Genomic DNA, 17,630 nt, shown 5'->3' on the forward strand with positions numbered 1-17,630 from the left:
TTCACAGAGCTTATAATCTTGTACGTAAAGCAAGCCTACACAAAATGATTAAAAGAACAAGATAAAAAGATGTATAACCTCGAACCATAAAGACATGCTATAAAACTTTACAAAACTCTTTCTCTAAGAACAGGTGCTATGCTCAATTGTGTAGTGCATGTCTATACCACATTTAAAGGGTTCCATGAAAGTACTGCCTTGAGAAAAGAGGGAGCACCTTTTCAAATTAGCACAGAAATGCCACAGGAGATAGTGGCAGCCTTGGTGATCATTTGGGTGCAGGCAAGATAATGAATTTCATGACAGCAGAGGTTGTCTTCATCAGCTTTGTGCAAACAAGTTTATTGAAGAATCATAACTTGTTGAGTTACAAAGGTAAAAACATTTTTTCCCCAGTCATGCCTTCAACCATTCTATTTTGAATCATTCTTGTCTGGCCCTTAGTAACACTGGGGAAAGATTCTATCTTTTTCTGACTCCTTTTAGTGGTCAATACTTAGTACAATCCAGTTCAAAATTTAGTGTCACATCAGATTAAAATCACCTCTTCTTCCCTTGTCCAGCAGAGCATAGCATAGAGCTGCTGCTTCAATGCCACCTGCCATCCTCCTTCTGATTCTACTCCTCTGAGGTTGGAAAGGAGCTGGAAGGAATGATAAGGGAGGTGGCATTTCTGACAAAACATGCTCCCTTCTTAAAGAAGATCCAAATTAATGAAAAGATATTCCATGTTCATGGATCAGAGGATTCAATATTGTTAGGAACAACAAGAAGATGGCAGTACTCCCCAAATTGATCTACAGATTCATTGCAATCACTATCAAAATTCCAGCTGTCTTTATCAGTTGGAATTGAAATCTGACTATAAAATTCCTGTGAAATGCAAGGGATCCAAAATAGGCAAAATCATCTTGAAAAAAGAACAAAGTCAGAGGGCTCACACTTCCTGATTTCCAAACTTATGACAAAGGTACAGTAATCAAGACAATGTGGCACTGGCATAAGGATAGACATACAGATACACAGATCAATGGAATGGGACTGAGGGTCCAGAAACAAACCCTTAAATTTATGCTCAATTGATTTTTGACAAGTGTGCCAAGACAATCCAGTGGGGAGAAAACAGTCTTTTCAAAAATGATGCTTAGACAATTTGATATCTACATGCAAAAGAATGGAATTGGACACCTACCGCATGCCATATACAAACATTAACTCAAAATGGATCATAGATTTAAATGTCATCTTTTGGACGCGATAAAAATATTCTAAATTTAGGTAGTGGTGATGACTTACAACTCTGTGAATATACTAAAAAACATTGGATTGTGTACTTTTAATGAGTAAATTTTACAGTGTGTGTGTTTTAGAAAAAAAGATTTAAGTGAGTTACTAGAAGAAATTCCAGGTAAATATTTATGTAATCTAGAGGCAAAGAAAGCCTTTCGAAGTATGATATGAAGGCAAAAAATAACAAAAAATGATGTCTATATTTCACTACAATTTAAAAAAAATTCTATATAAAAAATATTATTGACAAAATTTCACATATATACCCCAGTCTTAATAATATCCTTAACATATAAAGAGTCATTAAAATCAGTAAAAAAAATTATCAATACCCTAACAGAAAAATGGGTAAAGAACATGAACAATTCATAAAATAAAAAACAGAATGGCTAATAAACATGTATAAAAATATTCCAATTCATTGATAGTCAAAATAATGCTAATTAAAACACAAATGAAATGCCTCTTTCACCCGTTAGATTGGTAAAGATTCAAAAGAAGTAGAATATCCATGGCTGGTGAGCATGTGGGAAAATAGGGTTCTCATATACTTCTGGTGGGAATGTAATTTTGAATAACTGTGCTGAAGGCAATTAAAAAATATAAATTAAATGGCTAAAAATTTGTAAATACTTGGTCTAAGTAATTCTTTCTGGAATAGGTATTCAAAAGAACATGTGCAAGGCTATATATTCTTATGAATATTCATGAAAAATTAGAAACAACCAAAGTGTCTAACAATAGATTAGAAAAATAAACCTAAACAATAAAACACAATAGCCATTAAACTTACTTGGTGGCATACTGAAGTGGCCATTGCTGGTTGTCTACTTAGCATCTATTCTGTCTTCATTCCTAGAATCCCATAAAGCCTCTGGATTCAGGGAGAGCTGCACCCCCCACCCCCATCATCCCCAAAGACAAAGGTAACCTGAATGGTTTGTTTCATGGATAAGCATGGAATTCAATATAGGTAAACGAGATACAAAAAAAAAACAGTGACAAAGCATTGAGCTGGATTTTTTTTGTGTACTTTTCGGTATACGTATTTAAGGCGGGAACAGTTTAAAAAACGAGAAAAAAAGGCAACATCTTTTTTTGTTTGGTTTGATTTTGAAGATAAAGCTCGGCCTCCTAGCATGGTGATTCTTGAGGCAGCTTATTACAGAGAAGTCAATCAGTTTCTCTTCATTTATCGTTCTATTGCCTCCCTTTTCATTTTCCTTCTCCTTTCTCTGTCAAGGCCTCTCTAAAAACATATTGCTTCTGCTCAAGAATATTATGAGTAACTAGGAAAACCCTCAGGATTTATTGATTGGCTATAGCTCCAATTCGGAATTCAGTCAATTCGCTGAAAAGTGTTTCTATTACTCAAAGCTTTGTTTATGAGTAAAGTTGGGTAATGCTTACATAATATGCAACATGGGGAACCAATGGCTGCTAAAAATGCTTACTTAATTTCCCAAATTGAGGATGTTTGATTATGCAATTGTAAAGAAGTTCTAGCATGTATTTTTGGTGTTACATATTAGTTTTCTGCTTTCAATGTATTTTTCTTCCAATAGCTCCAAAGCAGCAGAAGCACGCACAGATGATAAGAAATTATATTAACATAATTTACATGTCAAGGAACATTTTAATTTAAATTATTATATTTCGGTCATTGATTCAGGGTTGTTAATTCAACCCCTGATTTTTATACTATTCAAAGTGTAGACATTGGTCTTGGAAGTAAACTTATAAATGAAGTAATAAAGAATAATCCAAAAGGAAGTGTTTAATATCGCTTTGTTTTATTTTTCTCAAGAGAAAAAAGTTTCCCACTTGAATAAAGGCTAAATTACAGTGATAACTCAAACCATTGGAAAACAGAGAAGAGATTAAGAATTGCAGTTATATGAAGAAAGAGACGTCTCATTATGGATTTTACTAGGAATTAAATTGGTAACAACAAAATCTGACAATTTTTCTGTAACTGGTTAAAATAATTAAAGATTCAGATAAAAATAAAAAACCAAACCCGCTGCTGTTGAGTTGATTCTGTTTGAGAACTGTCCCATAGGGTTTTCAAGGCTGTAATCTTTACAGAAGCAGACTGCCACGTCTTTCTCCTGCAGAAAGGCTGGTGGGTTTGAACCGCCTACCTTCCAGTTAGCTATTAACTACTGCACCACCAGGGCTACTAAATATTCAGATAAAAGACCTAAATTCTCTCCTGTTTTGGAATTCAACCAGTATTCTATATATTTTGTGTAGAGTAATAATTGCTTTCTATTTATTTGTTTTTAACCAAATACAGGAAATTACAAATACTCTGACAAGGTACTCAAGAGGGGAAAGAAGAGAGGCTGTATCTATATATTCTATATATGTATTTATACATTTATATATCTATCCATATCTGTTATAATACAAATATATAGTTGATTTATTTTAATTGAAATCCTATGCCCTGAATCTGGAGGTCATTCCTAATTTCCTAATACTGGGAATACTGGGAAATTTATTCTTAAGGGCCTTAATTTTTCAGTAGACCTTGGTAGTAGTTTTTACACAGTGTTTATATGACTTGGACCAAGTTGATTGCCAAGTTTCAAATTCAGGTAAAAAATAATTCACGTGATCTGATCCTCAGGTTAAGAGCAACAACCAGGCAAAAATAGTGGATTTGGCATTCTTGTACCCAAAAGGCCCCACTGCATAACTGATTTACCAATTTAGTTGATAGCTGAGGTCTCAGTTGCTCTAATTCCGTGTTACGGCATTACCTGGGTGGAAGATGGGCAATGGGAATAGAGCCTAGGGCCCAGTGATAGTTGCATTATGGCTCTAAAGTAGATCTTTGGCTGATAGCTCAGAGGTTATTGTTCCACACTAAGAGAGCTAACAAAACTAGTCTCATTGGGTTTACTCTGTTCCACGTTCATAGGCAGTCACATCATTACCTCTTTTCAGGTACCCTGTCACAGCTGCGCATCCATCACCGCTGCTAGAAACACAACTCCAGGCAAGTGCCTTAGCAATGGGGGTGTGTGGCACGACTGCATTTTATCAACCTATCACCACCTCCTGGGGCTGCCACCGCCACCATGCTGGGATGTGTGATACACTAAATCAAAGAGACAGAGAAAAGTCCTCTTAGCCCTTGCTACCATCTTTCTGGGTAATTGTTGGTAACTAATAGAACCTCTCTATTATCCCTCTTCTCTCATTTATACAATGGAAAAAACAACATTAACTGTTAAGAATGATATAAAGATAAACTGGCTTAGTAGGGTAGCATTTTGAATTCTTTGCAGGTGTTATTTAAACCTCAGCTGTAATTCAGTTAATAAAAAGGGTTTATTTGGTTGCCATAGTATGTGGATTAGAATACCGTTCTAAGAACTTCTGGAAATTATAAAGAAACTAGAGGACACATCTCTATTTTCAAGGACTTATTATATTTCAGGTGAGATAGGACCAACCCAGTGAAAACTGGCAAGCACACTAATGAAAATATAACCAATTACAGCTGCAAACAAAGACTCAGATGTTCTTTAATGATCCACCCAGCTTCAGACATGGTTAACCGAAAGCTCTGCTGAACACAAAGGGAAAAAACTAGACATAAGGTGGGTTCATTACTGAGGGTTTGATTATTTTCATACATCATTGTAGCATAATCTCATGCTACTATGCAATTTTTGTATTAAAAGTCTTATTGTACTGAAAAACTAATTTTTTATATTAAAAATGAGATTCGATTTAGTATAACTACATAGGTTAATTATCACTATAATTATGACTTTTGTTTACACTTAACTTTCCCCCAAGGAAAGACTGCAAATATGTATATAAATGGTGGTTTAAATATCTAGTTTTAAGAAACTGAGGAGTTAATAATACAAAAGTAACACATAGCAATATACATACTGAATATGCTACTGAACCTGAAAAAAAAAGAAAGCTATATAATAACAGCCCACTTTCCCCACCTGCAGCTAAAGAAATGACATTAAATCAGACTCCACTAAGAAGAGTGGAGCGTAGCTAAGCAACGCTGCCAAATTTCAAAGGAAAAGACTTATGAAAAAAAAACCCCAACTATGTCTTAAGGGGACTTCTAAGTCAATTGGCAAAATAAATTCTATTATGAAAACATTCTGCATCCCACTTTGAAGTGTGGCGTCTGGGGTCTTAAATGCTAACAAGCGGCCATCTAAGATGCATCAATCGGTCTCAACCCACCTAGATCAAAGGAGAATGAAGAATACCAAGGTCACATGATAACTATGAGCCCAAGAGACAGAAAGGGCCACATGAACTAGAGACTCACATCATCCTGAGACCGGAAGAGCTAGATGGTGCCTGGCTACAACCGATGACTGCCCTGACAGGGAACACAACAGAGAACCCGTGAGGGAGCAAGAGATGAGTGGGATGCAGACCCCAAATTCTCATAAAAAGACCAGACTTAATGGTCTGACTGAGACTAGAAGAATCCCAGCAGTCATGGTCCCCAAACCTTCTGTTGGCCCAAGACAGGAACCATTCCCAAAGACAACTCATCAGACATGGAAGGGACTGGACAATGGGTTGGAGAGAGATGCTGATGAAGAGTGAGCTACTTGTGTCAGGTGGACACTTGAGACTGTGTTGGCATCTCCTGTTTGGAGGGGAGATGGGAGAGTAGAGAGGGTTACAAACTGGCAACACCGGCACGAAAGGAGAGACTGGAAGGAGGGAGCGGGCTGACTCATTAGGGGGAGAGTAAACGGGAGTATGTAGTAAGGTGTATATAAGCTTACACGTGACAGACTGACTTGATTTGCAAACTTTCACTTAAAGCACAATAAAAATTATTTAAAAAAAAAACAAAACTCAACCTAGCTATTAAACGTGTATTCATCAGTGCAGCTAAAAAAGCCTTCATAAAATGATTTTCAACACTTAATAAAAAAATAAAAATAAATGTCAGAAGCCAGAGTGGGGCATACTGTACAACTGAAATTCTTGAGGCTGAACTATCTCTTCTGGGCTGCAGGTCCTGTCTCTGGTCACATGCCTGCCTGGATTGCCTGCTCCATTACTTTCCCCCTCTCCTTCAAAACTTTCTTAACAACCTGGATGGTGCGTACGTGGGTGTGTTCACTTGGTGATAATCATTAAACTACTCACTTATGATTTGTGCTGGATACTTCAACTAAAAAGAAAACAAGCCATATCTGAGACTGTCGCCAAGAGCTGGAATCAGCTTGACGCAACTGGTTTTTCATGAGTTGTTACCACACTTGCTTGTACTAATAACCAAGTCTCAACTCAAGTGCTTCAATATGCTTATCTACATATGTGTACCTTTACTGAAAGCTATTATACCTTCATCATCCATTTCTTTGTATATTTTTAGCTTACTTGTGTTCATTCGCTTTTTCCCATGAAACCTCAAGCTCTTTGTTTGCCATCTCTTTTGTAACTCTCCCACACTGAGGGTTAAGTAGGTAGGAGTATGTCGGTAAACTGGCTCTCCAAAAAAAGAAAGCCCTGATTTGAAGCTAGTGCTAATTTCTATAGTGCAAATACTCCAACTATGACAAATTTTCAAAGTTTCAAGGTTTAACAACCCAACCAAAACTAAACCCAATGCTATTGAGTCAATTCCGACTCATAGTGACCCTATAGGACAGAGTAGAACTGCCCCATAGGGTTTCCAAGGAGTGGCTAGTGGATTTGAACTGCCAACATTTTGGTTAGCAGCCGAGCTCCTAACCACCGTGCCAGCAGGCTCTGACAAAATTCCTGAATACTTAACAATAGGCTCTCATGAGCCGGCCTGAGCCAGCTCCAGCCACACAGGTAAGCGATAAGTTCATTGCTAGTTTTACTCCAACTTAGAACAGCATTTTCACTAACTGCTCACTTACTCATATCACCACAAAGCTTTTCCGGCTGTGGGCACAGACATCATAACATATTTCATGTAGAATCAATGATGGGTAAAAATTGTTCTCTCTGTGCATCCTTGTGGAGCTAAAGCTAAATAAGCCAATTTGCAGAATTCCTTAGAACCAAGTATGTATTTCATCACAAAGAGATATTTCCCACTTGTCAGGAAATGTAATAGAGCCAAGATACCAATTGCTGTTTGTTTTCTGCCACAAGTGCAGACTAAGCAAAATGGTTATTCAATAAGCCATATTAAACTGAAGGATGCATTTTCAAAATGGCGAGGGGGCAAATAAACAGGGCAGCATTAATGTCTGAGGGAATTATGGATATGAACATTTTCTTTCTCCCACTGTGTAAACCTGCCCCTGCTACAAATGTTCAGTGGCATAAATAATGATCGCATAGACAGGTTTTGCTCTTGGAAGCTCAAATACAGAAAACTCAAAACCAAACCAAACCCAATGCTGTTAAGTCGACTCCAACTCATAAGGACCTTATAGGACAGAGTAGAACTGCCCCATAGGGTTTCCATGGAATGGCTGGTAGATTTGAACTACTGGTCTTTTGAGTAGAAACCTTAGCACTTAACCACTACACCACCAGGGCTCCAGATACAGAAAGGCAACTGACATTTTCAATGTCAACATTTTGGAGGAAAACATTTTTCTTGATTTATGAGGAGGCCTATTATTTCAGCATGGACTGATCAGAAAAGAACAATCACAGGAGAAATAAAAAAAAGATCTGAAATATGGTGGAAACACCCTTTAAAAAACCACTGATTCTGCTGAAAATAAGAATCTAGAGCTCTTCTGTTGTGCTAAAGGAGACAAAAGGTGGAGGGAAGGAGCACTGTCAAAATTCTCTCCCCACATCATCATCACTTCAAGTTTCCTGGGGCCAGAAGACATGACTGGAATTGAATGCTAGCTCTTTTGGCCTCTCCCTTTCTTCTCTCTCTTCCCTGCCCTATCTCCCACCTCCAGTGGCATCAGAACTTGAAATTGGACAATCATTTCTATGGCTTCCTTCTCAATCTAAGCCAGGTTTCCTAAGGAGTCATGAAAAGTGTCAGAAGGACACAGAGTGGGAGCTGGTACAAGCTTGGGGATTATTTCAAGGGTCATGACTTACCTGATTTTTTAACTACAATTTGATGGGGATTTGGCCCTTCTGTATTTATGGATATTCACCCACATATCTATCTTCCTTGTGTGAAAGCCTCTATAAATCACGGTGACAGAGCTGGGGACAGCACCATGTAACTCTCACTCTACTTCAGTTGTGATTTTTCTCTTTTCCTACATACATGCCTGTAGTAATCCTACCATCCACATTGGCTCTTTGCCTACCTTTCGGTTTAATTTCCCTCTTTTGCAGTGGTGTGTTATAAGAGCAGACCTTCTGTCAGAAGTTTTCCTGAGGTGACTGACTCCTGTACCAATAGTGTACAAACCATCAAGTTATAACTCTGTCATCATTCTCAATACTTAGGCCAAATTTCATGTTATCATTAAATACAATGGAAATAAGGGTTACAGTTGGATTCTCCAGGAAGCAGTCTCTGAAACAGGGTTTAACATTCAGGGAGTGCCCTTGAGATCAATAGCTGTGGAAAGAAGGGGAAAAGTGAGGTTGGGCAAAGGGACAAGTGGAACAGTGATGCAGGCTTAACGGCCTCAGTTACAGGGAGTTGTGGAGCAGAAATGGCTGATCAGAGTTGTCCCACTTTGGGTTGAAATGGCTGGGCCTTTATACCCCTGCACCATGAGTCCTTAGATGTGGGCCTCCTCCAGAAGGGCATGACCTTGGGTGAGGCAACTCTATGCAGCTGAAGCATTCTCCAAGGGACTTAAAGCTGGAAGCTGTTTGCCTGAAAGACTCACAGCAGCTGGAACACGAAGTCCTTCCCTGGAGGGAGATTTAAGTACCACATCTCCATGTCCACCACAACTTTTCTTTCTTCTGAAAACTATCCATTGTCTTCACACATCTTCTATTCTTCTACATTCTTTATAACAGCATAATAGTCTACTTAGCAGTAAGTTAAAAACTATTTATGATTTCAACAAATGGTGATGGAGCAATTGGGCATCCATAAGCCAAAAAACAAGCAAAAAATCTCAACTTAAACCAGACACTTTACACAAAAATGAACTCAAAATGGATCATGGGCTTTAATATAAAATGTAGAACTAAAACTTTTCGAAAAAGACATAATAGAAAAAATTTGAGTTCTAAAACTAGGCAAAGTTCTTAGACTTGACACCAAAAGCACAATCCATAATAGGAAAAATCAATAAATTGGACTTCATTAAATTAAAAACTTTTGCTCTGTAAAAGCCCGTATGAAGAGGATGAAGAGATAAGCTACCGATGGGAGAAAATAGCTGCAAACCACATATCTAAAAAAAGACTAGTATCTAGAATATATAAAGGACTCTTAAAAGTCAAGAATAGAGAACTGACAAATTATTCCATTATATATTTTTACCACAATAAAAAGTCAACAGTAAAGAACAAAATGACACAGTTAGGGGAAAACAAATAAACCGGTATTTCCCTGAAAAGGTTATACGGGTGGCAAATAAGCACACGAAAAGATGTTCAATATCACTAGCCATCAAAGAAATGCAAATTAAACCCACAATGAGACATCACTACATACCTATCAGGATGGCTAAAATAAAAATATTGATAACACCAAATGCTGGAGGACGTAGAGAAACTGGATCAACCATACATTGCTGGTGGGAATGTAAAATGATACAGCCACTCGGGAAAACAGTCTGGCATTTTCTTAGCAAACTAAACACACAGCTACCATATGATCCAGCAGTTGCACTCCTAGACATTTGTCCCAGAGAAAACAAAATGTTCACATAAAAACCTATACACAAATGTTTATGGCAACCTTAGTTGTAATATTCTTAAACTGGAAACAACTCAGATGTCCTTCAACGGGTGAATGGTTAAAAAAAAAAAAAAATTGTACATCCAATCATGGAATACCACCAAGCAACAAAAAGGAACGAGTTATTGATATATGCAGCAACCTCAATGAATCTCCAGGGAATTATGTGGAGTGAAAAAAAAAAAAAAAAACAATCTCAAAAGCTTACATACTGTATGATTCCATTTATATAACTTTCTCGAAATGACAAAACTGTAGAAATGGAGAATAGATTAGTGATTCCCAAGGGTTAAGGGCTGGAAGCAGGTGAGAGGCGGGCAGGAGGAAAGTGGTTGTTGTTCTTAGGTGCCATCAAATCGGTTCCGACACCTAGCGACCCTATGCACAACAGAACGAAACACTGCCTGGTCCTGAGCCCTTACAATTGTTATGCTTGAGTTCACTGTTGCAGCCACTGTGTCAATCCACCTCATTGAGCGTCTTCCTCTTTTCCGCTGACCCTGTACTCTGCCAAGCATGATGTCCTTCTCCAGGGACTGATCCCCCCTGATAATATGTCCAAAGTACATAAGACGCAGTCTCGTCATCCTTGTCTCTAAGGAGCATTCTGGCTGTACCTCTTCTAAGACAGATTTGTTCGTTCTTCTGGCAGTCCATGGTATATTCAATATTCTTTGCCAACACCACAATTCAAGGTGTCAATTCTTCTTCGGTCTTCCTTATTCTTTGTCCAGCTTTCACATGCATATGATGTGATTGAAAATACCATGACTTGGGTCAGGTGCACCTTAGTCTTCAAGGTGACATCTTTGCTTTTCAACACTTTAAAGAGGTCCTTTGCAGCGGATTTACCCAATGCAATGCGTCTTTTGATTTCTTGACTGCTGCTTCCATGGCTGTTGATTGTGGACCCAAGTAAAATGAAATCCTTGACAACTTCAATCTTTTCTGTTTATCATGATGTTGCTCGTTGGCCCAGTTGTGAGGATTCTTGTTTTCTTTATGTTGAGGTGCAATCCATACTGAAGGCTGTGGTCTTTGATCTTGATCAGTAAATGCTTCAAGTGAGTATGGCTAAAAAAGGATAAGATCCCTGTAAAGAAGGAAACATTCTGTATCTTGATTGTACCAATGTGAACATCCTGGCTGTGATACTGGACTACAGTTTTGCAAGATGTTACCACAAGGAGAAGCTGGGTAAAGACCATATGGAATCTCTCTGTATTCTTACAACTGTATCTGACTTTGCAATTGTCTGAAAATAAAGTAAAAAAAAAAAATACTATGAAAAATCATGAGCTCAATAAATTAACTATGTAATTTAGTGTATGAAGTGGAAGACATAAATTGGTGGGGAAAAGGATTATCAGTACGTGGTATAAGAGTGATTTGATTAGCTATTCCTAGATAACTACCTCAAAATATAGTGGCTTAAAATGATCACCATTTTATTTTCTCACAATTCTGTGGGTCAGGAATCCAAGCAGACTCATCTGGGCAGATCTTTTAATTGATATGGTATCAGTTGGGGTCATTCATTTGGCTGCATTCAGGTGGTGAGTGGGTGGGCTGGAAGTTCTAAGAAAGCTTCACTCTCAAGTCTGGTACCTCAATGCTCCTCACGTGGCCTCTCCATCCACATGGCTAGCAAAGGCTTCCTCCCAGCACAACGGTCTCAGGGTGGTAGGACTACTGCTATAACGGCTGAGTTTCAAAAGGGAGTGCGTGAATTGAAAAGGTTGAAGCTGCAGATCTCTTAAGTTCCAGCCTTGGAAATTATGCAGCATCACTTTTACCACATTTTATTAGTCAGAACAAGTCACAGAGCTCAGACTCAAGAGGAGGGAAAATAGACTCCAACTCTTGAAGTGAGGAGTAGCAAAGAATTCATGTTCATCTTTACTCCACCATAAACCAAAAACCAAACCTGTCGCTGTTGAGTAGATTCCAACTCATAGCGGCCCTATAGGACAGGGTAGAACTCCCCCACAAAGTTTTCAAGGCTGTAATGTTTAAGGAAAGAGACTGCCACATCTTTTTCCTGCAGAAAATACGGGGGCGGGGGGGGGGGGCGTGGTTGGCAAACAAATGTAGAAAGCATGTTATTTGCATAAAAATATGGTATTCACTTTAATTCTCTATAACTGGTTGAGATTTGTTTTATGGCCCAGCATAGAGTTTAGTTTGGGTAAATGTTATATGTTCAATATGATAATAAATTTATCTATTTTTCATCTTAGTTCATTTTGTGATTTATACATTTTGAAGCTGTTATTAAATTCATAAAAATTTAAATTGCATTTTTCTGTTGTCTTGTTCTCTTTATCATTTGTTATCTCTTGGAACACTTGTTCTATTCAAGTCTATTTGTGCGAAGTTAGTATAGCTACATCAGCTTTCTTTTGGTTATGTATGAAACAGAAAAAGATAATATACTTTTCTCACATATTGAGAAGTTCAGAGGTGGGAAGTCCGGGGATTCTAGCTTTTTAGTTGAACATAGTTATATCCTGAATAAAATTGGGATGCTGTTAGTAGGACAGTGGCAGCTAGTTATGTTTGCTGTATCATTTGTGAGGAAATGTGGAAAAGATTCTATGTTCGGCTGGGAAGTTGGCACAGATTTTAAGATGTTACCCAATACTCTATTTCTATACTGTACCGAGTTTCAGCATAGCCTTACTGATCAACGAGATAAGAGACCATGGCAAATACATTCTCCTTCATGGCCCATCTCATTTGTCAGGGAATTGATCATGCTCGGGGTCAGATCTTCAGTTCTGCATGGGAGTCCCAAATTATAACAATTATAATGATAGTGTATTAATTAGGATTCCTTGGATTGCAAATGACAGAAACCCAAACTAAACTAGCATCTTCCTGAAGTTTGCATGCAAATTAGAGTCTAGAAGCCCTAATCATATGATTTTTTTTCCAAAGTCACACAGCTGATTGGTGTCTAGGCACTTCCTTTGGCTCTTTCCCCTTCCATCCTGTGCCCTTTCTATTATCTCCCTGCCACGCTTGCTTTCTAAGTGATTACATGACTTCTTTATAACCATTTCTCGGGCAGCCAGCCCATCAAGGCCCTCAGAAAACTTTCTTCTTCATGCCCTCATCCTCATTCTGGTTTGAAAGTGCTTACTTGGCAAACTTGTGATAAAGGCTCAAGTTCCTGTGACGGCTGTAGTGTTGCTCACCATTTTCCCTGGGGAGTCATTGTTGGGGGCTGGAAACTAAAGCCAGTCCTGAAACCAGTGGGGCACCAGTCAATAACCTACATGTTACACTCGGTCTTGGTGGGACAGTGGCAGCATTCAGTTCTTTGGGCTCCATAGCTCTGGGGCAGAGCATATAGAGCAGGCTATGAACTCACCTTGGTGAGGTTCACACCTGACCATCTGATTGGAGAATTGAAAGTAGGCACCAGTGATCTCCCAATGTGAGTACTGCTCAACCAAGGTAAGGGGTGAATAAGTCTCCAAAAGGAAGTAGATTTGGAGATAGGGTACCAGGTTGGCCTAAAACTCTGGGACGCTTGCTTTCAGGAAACCACCAAAGTGCAGGGAGGCAATGGCAGAAGAAAAGATCTTGCCAAGTAGTAGTTGAGGTTGGTGTAGGTGAGGCCCCTTGAGGTTCAGGTTATAGGGACCAATGTTGTAACTGGCCTCATTGTCTCCCAGGAGAACACAGGAGGCTCCAGGGCAGTGTAGTAGTCAGGGTAGACCTATAGAGCTGCACCACTGTCGGCGACATCTCGGGGCTGGGCAGATGGTCTATTCCAGCTTGGGCTTCTTGCCATAGTCAAGAACAGCTCTTCCATCCTAGCAAGGTAAACTCTGGGCCAGGGAGAAGACCAGGAAGTCCCACAGCCCTATGCACTCTCTGTCAGTTTCTGGATAAACTCAAGCCTTGGGCAATGATCTCTTTTTTTATTGTGCAGTGGCCACAGGCCTAATTATCAGCAGATCTTCCTTGTCAGAGATTAACTATTTGGGGTAGAACAGCTCATCTATGAGAGCAAGACCCAGGTTCACAGAGACCTCCAGGGATGCACGCTTGCCAACCCAACTTTGTGAAGGTGTTATAGCCACGGCCCAGGGTTTTGTCACTGGACTTATTACTACTGGGCTGGATATCGTTCTCCAGGCAGTGGAGTACGCAATAACTGGCCTGGCCAATATGGACAGTGGTGCCCCCAACATAGATGTGCTCTGAGAGGTAGAGATTGTAGAGGTTCCATTTCAGATGCATTACAAGCCACTGGCAACACCGTGAATTCCTAGAAAAGTGTTTCTCTATGTCCTTGTGCTCCTTATGATATTTTATAAGTTGGATCACATACAATAATAATACTTATTAGATACTAGATAACCATTTATTAGATACCCAAGGGATCATGAGTGGCTTAAAAAAACAATCACGCAAGATACCATCCTTATCCTCAAGGAACTTCTGGTGTAGTTGGAAGGATACTCAAGAATGTCCTTTAAAATACCATAAAAATTATGCAACACTGATAATCTGTGTACTAGATGGGTGATAGTGGCAGCCAGAGTTACAGGGGCTCAGAGGACAGAAAGAGGCTGCAGTGAAAGATGAGAGTCGGAAAAGGAGACCTATGGACTATATGACAGAGCAGAGCTACCCTACAGGGCTTCCTAGGTTGTAATCTTTATGAGAGCAGGTCCGCCAGGTCTTTTCGCCCTACGTAGCTCCTGAGTGGGTCTGAATTGCTAACCTTTCGGTTCGTAGCCTAGTGCTTAACCACTGCACCACCAGGGCTCCTTAAAACATGAGTTTAGGCTCCATAAAGGCAGATGCTCTATTTTAATCCAGTTTCTTAGAGCAGAGTGGCACGTAGTATGCACACAGTAAACACGAACTAATGAATGGTAAGGAAGTGTATAATTACCAGGTTGTAGGTTGAATCTGATGGATAAAAGGCTTCAGAACAGGTCAAGAAATATAACATTAGTGATTCCCTCTCAAGAAACCAAAGTGCCACAACACCGACTCTTTTCACTCTTCCCACCTACGTGGAGGGGAACGGGCTTTGCTGGTTTTGGTCACTAATGTAACTCCGGCGTCTAGAATAGTGCCCATCGGGTCAGAAAACATTGACTGAAGGGCTCTGTGAGTTGCCCTTTCGCCTTCGCCACCTACCCACAGCAGGAGGCCAAAGAGCACCTGGATTCCAGCACTTCACCGGCCCTGCCAGCATACACCAGCTATGATCATGGGTCTTCCAGGGCGGAGTTGCACCTCAGTCCCCAGGGTACTACCAGGTGCCTGCCCAGCGCCTAGTACCTGACAGTCAATACCAGACGGATGATGCATTAATACACTCATTGAAGTACTACCCGACTCTGCCGGATAAACTGCACCAGGCGCTACAGGCCAACCGGCCAGCTCAGCGCCCAAGTCCGCCGGGACGACGCAAGCGCGCTCCACGGGCGGGGGTGGGGGTGGCCGTGCCGCGGGGCGGCGCGAGGGGCGGACAACGCATGCGCGCGCTGAGGGCCTTAAGGGCGGCGGCGGCCCCCGGATGCCCAGTCGGCCTGTCAGCCGGCTTCCAAAAACGGCCCGGCGCTTGCGCAGCCATGGCGACCATGGCGGCGGAGGAGCCGTTGGACTCCGCGGACCCGGGCGACAGGTGAGTGCCGCCGCAGGCTGCTGGGGCTCGGCGCGCGCCTTCCGCGCGGCCTGGGTGCGGGCCCGGCGGGCGGCACCGGGGACTCCTAACCCGCTTGACGGCCGCTGGCTGCTCCCTCGTGTGGTCCCGGGGCGAGTTCGCTCGGCGTCCCGAGGAGTCTCGGCCCCGCTCTGCCCCCGGCAGTCACCGGTCGGAGCCGGGCCCGGGAGGTGTCTGTGTCTGACCCGGGCAGCGCCGGGAGGCCGCCTGGACCCCCGCGCAGAGGGGCCGCCCCGTTGTTGTGTAAGTGGCTCCGCGGGGCGGGCGTCGGCGGCACGGTGACCCGGGCGCCCCGACCAGGGTCGCCTTTGGGGCAGGGGCAGCTTCGGCCCCGGGCCTGCCCAGTGCGGCCGGCGGGTGATGCCTGGCCTGCCCTGCACCTGATTTGGAGTCACGGGAAACGGCCGAGTCACTGTCCACTTTCAAGCGCGGCTTTGGTCTCCAGGTACGGGCTGCGCTTGGGCCATCCTGGCTAAGACCCCAAGTCCCTCCGGAGCCCGGCCTTCCCAAAGACAGGAGGAAGGGGCGGTGCATCTTGGCGGAGTAAGAGATGACCAAAAACCAAACTCACTGCCGTCGAGTCGACTCCAACTCCTGTGACCCTGTGGAAACCCTGGTAGCGTAGTGGTTAGTACTGTGGCTGCTAACCAAGAGGTCTGCAGTTCGAATTCACCAGGCGCTCCTTGGAAACTCTGTGGGGCAGCTCTGCTCTGTCCTGTAGGGTCGCTATGAATCAGAATCGACTCGGCGGCAGTGGGGTTTTTGGGATGACCCTGTAGGACAGAGTAGAACTGAGTCATAGGGTTCCCAAAGCAATAATCTCTACGGAAGCAGACTGCCACATCTTTCTCCCGCAGAGCTGCTGGTGAATTCCAACTGAACCGCCGACCTTTCGGTTAGCACCTGAGCGCTTAACCACTGCGCCACCAGGGCTTCTCGGAGAAGGACTTGGAGAGCTCAAATTCACCTAAGAAGCTGCCATGGATAAAGGGGTGTGGAAGGGAGGAAAAGCCCACCCTTGAAGGAAGGGGGGTTGAAGGAGTGGGTTTATGGCTTTGAGTTTCAGAAACTTCTGGCTTACATTACAGAAAGAAGGTTAGCATCTGAGATATGGATAACAAGTTCAAAAGCAATAATCTTTCAAATGGTGATGTTCCTTTACTGCAAGTCCCACTCCCCCCCTTTATCTTGCCTGTGTCCATGATTAGTTGTGACTTTACTGGAGAAGTGTGTGTGTGTGTGTGTGTGTGTGCGTGCGTGCGGGTACCTCTTTAAATAAGAAGACGTAAGTAGGAAGCTTTATGGAAGTTGGAAGACAGATGTCTAATATGTATCTTATTTGATATGCAAATATATTACATTTACATTATTTTTTTACATGTAACTAAATTCATGCACTTGTTAGAATAATAGTAGTGGAAGAATTAAATTGCTGTGAACAATATTGCCTTATTTCTCAAGGGTAATCTTCTAAATTGGAAACTAAATAGACTCTCTGTACTCCTCCCCCTGTTGTTTGTGTTTAATTTTTTGACACTGATTCTACTTCAGACACCATAAATTTGCATATGAAACATAACCTAAATGATAAAAGATAATATGAAATACTATGAATACAGGGGTATTTGGAAAGACACCTGAGATGGAAAATTGTGAAATACAAGAAGCTAGGTTCTTCCTCTGAGATTTGTTTGTATGATGAATAAATCCACTGTTTAGGTTTGTTGGTAACTGCTCCCAGTGACCTCCAGCCGTCACCCAAAGCCACCATCCCTTTCATGTTTGTGCCCTGGACTTCCAAGC

At 41.5% G+C, this 17,630-nt stretch overlaps 1 protein-coding gene across 1 annotated transcript in view; it reads left to right on the forward strand.

Moving 5' to 3' along the window:
• Positions 1–15,652: 15,652 nt before the first annotated feature.
• ABHD5 (abhydrolase domain containing 5, lysophosphatidic acid acyltransferase) overlaps positions 15,653–17,630 on the forward strand; it is a 56,602-nt gene continuing 54,624 nt past the window's right edge. The window contains exon 1 of the mRNA XM_049863254.1: positions 15,653–15,788. Within this exon, the coding sequence (XP_049719211.1) occupies positions 15,736–15,788 (53 nt within the window). The 5' untranslated portion in view covers positions 15,653–15,735. The remainder of the gene's footprint in view (positions 15,789–17,630) is intronic.

This window comes from Elephas maximus, chromosome 20, assembly GCF_024166365.1.
Source record: "Elephas maximus indicus isolate mEleMax1 chromosome 20, mEleMax1 primary haplotype, whole genome shotgun sequence".
Taxonomy (NCBI): domain Eukaryota; kingdom Metazoa; phylum Chordata; class Mammalia; order Proboscidea; family Elephantidae; genus Elephas; species Elephas maximus.